Below are 5,878 nucleotides of genomic sequence, written 5' to 3' on the forward strand. Positions count from 1 at the left end.
ATGAAAAGCTTGTCTTTTAAAAAAAAAATTTTCCTTACTTCATTTGTCTAATGTGCTAGGAGAAATATCACACAAAAAAGTATTTTAAAGAACTGTTCATTTAAATCAGTCAGACCACTCAAATTACCAAAGTAGTTGTTGCACTTCAAACCATACCAATATTCTTTCAACAGGTATTCATTTTATTGCTATAGCCACTGAGGAAGTTACTTTAATAATTAAAGCAATAAACAAGTAGTGTTGGCTTTGGTGAGACAGAATCACATTCCTTTTATTTTCTGGAAAAATAGCAGTTCTTGCTTATTAGTATTTCTCTCTGAATGCTTGTTTTAATGCGGGGGTGGGGGTGGGGGACATATTGGGACAGTTTTGATTTGTGGTAGTTCTCATGACTTAGCAGGTAATTTGTTCGAGGGTAGCGGGTTTGGTTAAGCGATGGGGCGGGTGGAGACATAGGTTGAGCATCCAGACCATAGACATAGGGGTTGTAGATATGCATTTCAGTGATCCAGACTGGTCCTTTTCATCATCACAGATCAGAATACGTTGTAGCGGCTACCGAATGTGTTGTTGCTCTCGAATACGCAGTCGTGTAAATGCGCTGAAAATGATATATGTTTGATTTGCTTCTTTGGACCTGCTCGGAAGAAATGATAAACAAATTACTCTAAAGCGGTTTGTACCATATTTAAGAAGTCGCGTGTTTACGTCTGAGCGGCTTTGAATTAACAACTTTCTTTCTTTCCGCGACCTGCCATCATGGGATTCGCTTCAACTTGGCACACACATCCGCGAAGATACGGCCCAGGCTCACGTTATTGGTAAGTAAGAACTTTTTACCTGATATTTTCGTTATTTTATGTTTAAAGATTTTTGTGCGAAATGTAAATATTGTCTTTTGTTTAAGTCAGAATTACCATTATCGGAAAACCAAACCACCACGTGTGCCTCACATTGACAAGTTTCGTTTGTTTACTGAAGCAGGCACTCTTTAACTTTTTAAAGTACTCTCACATTATTTCTTCAGACAGTTTACTGCATTTATATAGGGTGAACTAAAACAAAGTAATCCTACACGCGTAATACTAATGGGATCAAGGCGAGTGCGATGATTGTTCTTGGGATACCGATACGTCTTTCGTTTTGTTTGGCAAGAACCCAACATCACTATCAGGAACGATGACCAGGAAAAAGACGACGGTTCAAGAACTTGAGAAGGCCTCATCCTTGTCAGGAGAAAAAAAAGAAAAAAAAGTCTCAGTGAAGTAGATTGCATAGTGTTTAGTCTTTGAAATAGTGGACATTATTTGATTTAACTTTAAGAAAATGTTCACAGGGTTCTTCGAATGATCAGTATCAGTAGCTCAAGGTGTCACTGCAAGTGCATTCAGAGAAATCCATAAACCCTACACCCCATCTGCAAAGCAGATGCCTGACCAGCAGCCCAACCCAACTTGCTTAGGCATCGAGAAAAAATAAATAAAATTAATAAAATGAATTAATCTTTAAATGAAAGATGAATGAATGAGCATTCATCCTTGTCAGGAGAAAAAAAATAATGATAATAAAATGAAAAGAAGTAAAAGTCACAGTGAAGTAGAACGTATGGTGTTTTTTGCAATGTTGATTTAGTGTCTGTAATAGTTGACATTAATTGAATTAAAAAATGTCCACAGGTTTCTTTGAATGAATGATGTGGATACTCATATAGTGCCTATCCTCCATAGGAGACCAAGCTATATGTGCTTAACAAACACAGGGTCAGTTGCACAACAGGCTGCCAATCAGGGTAGAGCCAATTGACAGCTGCCATTGGGCACTTGGTTTCTCAGAAAGTTTCTGTTTTGAAATGGACTGTTCAGTATCATACTTCCGCATTTAGGTCTGGTTTGAAATAATTTTATTTTTGTTTTCAGTTTTATTTTAAGATGCTGTGATCATTATTTTTTGTAGCTATATGCAGAAAGAGCAGTTTGTGCATTTAGGATTTTTAACAAAGCCAGAGCAAAACAACGACAAAAAAAGGGAAAAAAAAGATTACCTGGTTATTTTCCAGACCTGTTACTGTCAGCTGTCTTTAAAATGTAATTAAGCTTTAATCACTTTATTCAGTGAATTAATGAACAAAAGTGAAGGGATTTTTCAGAATAGATCTCTGGAGAGTTGCACAACCATCTTGGATCTTGGGCTTGCGCATCAAATTTTCATCCCATATGTGAGCAGTGCCAAAGGCGATTGGCATAGACAAAAGAAGCAGTTGTATGCGACCTTGACACTTCATTTCTTTAGTCCTTGTGTTTGTGGATTCCAAAGGCAGTGAAATCATTCATACACATGATGAAAGACAGTGGAGGGTTTATTTGACGAACTTGTCATCAGGCAAGATATATTTTGTTTTGTGGTAAATGATTAACGTGAAGAATTATTTCTGATTTCTGTTTGATAATACTAAATTGTCTCATCATTTTACAGGATACGATTTATTTTTAAAAAATTGCTTGTGCTATTTATGTTTAAGTATCAAAATCACTAACATTTCGTTTCATAGTATGAACATTCATTATTTATTTATTTGATTTTTTAACTAACAACCACAACACAGTCTCAGTGGTCGAACACCTGTAACCCAAGACTATCCCCCCACCCCCGAAATCATTATGAGTGTCTCACCCTTAAACAGGCAATAAAAAGTTACATCTTCCATACTGCATAATATCTGTCAGATATTTTTTATTTTGTTTTTTCACTGTTTTACAAAGATGCATGATTATCTGAAAGGTGGATCATACAAGCACTGAGGATCTCCATGTAGAATGTCATGGATTTCACAGTTTGCTGTCCACCATTTCTTCACTTTATAGCCTCCTTTGTTACAACCAAACACTGTACAATGAAGTACCACCGTATGGACAAAAAGAAAACTATAATATGAAGGAAAAGGTTTAAAATTCCATACCTACTGTTTGCACATTCTGCTTCCCTTGCAAATTTGGAGAGCCAGTCAACTTTGGGGGTACATTTCATGTGACACACCTCTGTAAAAGTCATGTAAGCATGGAACTCTCCAGGGATCTGTCATTCTGTTAGTATTATTCAGTTTTTAATGTATGGTTATTGGGTTGTAGTTTTAGAACATTTCAAGTATAGTTCTTTTTATTTTTCTTGTTTTTTTGTTTCAGCCGTGTATGCAATAACACTCATGGTCTGATCCGCAAATATGGATTGAACATCTGCAGAAGGTGTTTCCGGCAGTATGCTGGAGATATTGGCTTTAAGAAGGTAAGCTTTTTTTTAAAAACTTCCCTTTTTTTATAATTTAAAATATTTTGTATACAGTGTGTTTTCAACAGTTTAAAAAAAAAGAAAAAAAAAAGAAGAAAAAACAACTTTTGTACATGCAAAGATTATATTTTTAACTGGATCCATTGGAAGTTGAGGAACCAAACCTTGTTAACTAATTGAGACCAACATTTTTTTATTTTAAGCAACTTATCTGTATGTATTTTTCTGATTTTGACATTTTGACAGTCCTAGATTTGTCAGTTTTATGGTACATCAATGGTAGTTTGCATCTTTTATGGTCCTCTGACCCTGTGTAGGGCTAGAAATTCCCAGTTAAGTTTAATTTGCCCTAGGGACAAGTCAGTCAAATTTCTGCTTTCCCTCAATGAAAAAGAAAGGGCTGCTATAAATTGATACAGTATGACTGGTAGTGCAGTGGCATCTCAGCAGGCGTAATTCATTATATAAGTGGTATGAATTAAAGGAAAGAGAAGCAGGGGTAGGGATGAATATGGTTTTGTGAAAAGAGGTTAAGAGATTCATGATCAGTCAGCACTGAAGCTGACTGCTCAGTCACCTTTTCATTGACACAGTCCAAAACTGGTAGCACAATGGACAAGTGGAGAGAACACTTCTACTTGTCCACCAGAAGGACAATCTGATGGGTCAGTATTTTTAGGCCTGTTGAGATCAGTAGATCCGTTTGCTGTAATAGGGTAACATTTGGCAGTTGTCTAGAATATGAGCCTCATCCTTTGCTTCTTAATTTATTAATTAAATGCAGATTTTTGGGTGTTTTTTTTTTTTTTTTAATATATTTTATTGAAGTTATGTTTTAACTGATTTTCACAAAAAATAAATATCAGGTGGTGAGTTGAGAATTTGCTTCTGCTGTTGAGTTGTAATTTGTACAGATCCATAGAAAAGAAGGAATGCTGTAATTCAAAGTCCATATTTATAGAAATGCTGAATGACATCAAAGTATTGAGTAATTGCAAAAAATGCCCTACCAGTACCACTACTTTTCCCTCCACACACACACACACACACACACACATCGACAAACATGTAAAATAAATTTTCTAATAATTTTGTCACATTTTTTTTTCTTCTCATCTACAGGAACCGGCTGTGAATGTTGATGTGTTCAGATTCATTGCTTGAACTCACAGTTTTTCCAACAGTGTTTGCTCCTAGGTCTTTCTTGAGAGAGTGGAATTCTTCAGGGAAATAAAAATCACCTAGACATTGAACTGTTCATAAGATTTTGAAGGTCGCTCAGATTGGAATAATGTTGGATATTGCTGATTTCACTTTGCGCTGTTGTAGCTTTATACTCTTACTCAACACTTATGCCTGTCATTTTTAATTTTGATTTGCAGTTGGACTAAGCAGTACAGAGGCGAGCAAGCGGTTCTACAGCAGGGGCTTTGAGATGCAACAAGCAGGAAGAACGCATTGTTCGGGTTTTTGGACCACAGTTCTGTGTGCAATGACCATCTCCAGAAACTGGACACTTCCAAAATTTGTGGACATGGCCTTATGATGGAGAAAGGCACAGTTTCTTCTGTGAATTAAAGGAAAAAAATGTTATGCTGATGCGTGATCTCTTTTTTTCTGTAGATTGTGTGTGTGTGTGTTTGTAACGGTGAGTGTATCACTGCATGTAATTGTGTGTGACTGTATAACTGTATCTCTTTGTGTGCATATGTCATTTTAATGTGAGAAAGGGACACAAATTGTCTGATCTGTAGTGGTGTGCTTATTCTTGGTAGTTAATTTGAAATGTACTTTTACACTCTGTCACGCATACAGACACACACTCAAACTGTATTAGAGTTCCTGTTCCGCATATTCATTTTTCAGTTCAGATATATGAACAGCTACAGCTTCACATGTAAATCACATACACACACGCACACACACACACATGCGCGCGTGTGCGCAGTGACACACACATGCATACACGTATGACATCGGGAGTGCTCAGTGCAGTAGACTTCCTTTGCCTTGTTTGGTTCACCCTGTGGGATTGAAGACAAGATTGTAGTATGAATCTTTTTTTTTTTTTTTTTTTTTTGCTGCCCTGTCATATCTGCACCAGTTCATTGGCATTACTCCCATGCCACTCATTCCAAGTCTCCCATACACAGCCACACTGGGGTCCATATGTCGCAGCCCCAGTGCCAGCAGTCCACAGGGAACCATCAATGTTAGGTTGCCAGGAGGCCACACACCAGGGGAGACCCTGTACTGCTGCTGATTCACTTCGATGGTGTTTGTTAGTGCCTGTTTTGACTTGATGTACTTAGGTCACAACCTACTAAACCCTCTACTCATGTCAATAATGGCTTAGTCACGGAGCCAGACTGAGTGAGCATCTCCATGTTGAAGACCACCACCACATCCCTCCATTGGCAATGCCCCATGAATCCACCGACACAGAAGACCTTGACAAGACACACCCCAAGCGTGGAAGTGAGGGGGTATCGAAACAGATCACCATAGAAGCAGGGCATGAAAGGCCACATAATTTGGGGCTTTTTTTTTTTTATTGATGATAGGGAGGAGGATGACGATGATGATGACGATGCTG

At 37.6% G+C, this 5,878-nt stretch overlaps 1 protein-coding gene across 1 annotated transcript; it reads left to right on the forward strand.

Moving 5' to 3' along the window:
* Positions 1 to 663: 663 nt before the first annotated feature.
* LOC143281654 (small ribosomal subunit protein uS14-like) lies at positions 664 to 4,875 on the forward strand. The gene is made up of 3 exons (XM_076586902.1): positions 664 to 821; positions 3,180 to 3,279; positions 4,665 to 4,875. The coding sequence occupies exons 1-3, from the start codon at positions 760 to 762 to the stop codon at positions 4,671 to 4,673; spliced, it is 171 nt and encodes a 56-aa protein (XP_076443017.1). The 5' UTR covers positions 664 to 759; the 3' UTR covers positions 4,674 to 4,875.
* The last annotated feature ends 1,003 nt before the right edge of the window (positions 4,876 to 5,878 follow it).

Source organism: Babylonia areolata, chromosome 4, assembly GCF_041734735.1.
Source record: "Babylonia areolata isolate BAREFJ2019XMU chromosome 4, ASM4173473v1, whole genome shotgun sequence".
Taxonomy (NCBI): Eukaryota; Metazoa; Mollusca; class Gastropoda; order Neogastropoda; family Buccinidae; genus Babylonia; species Babylonia areolata.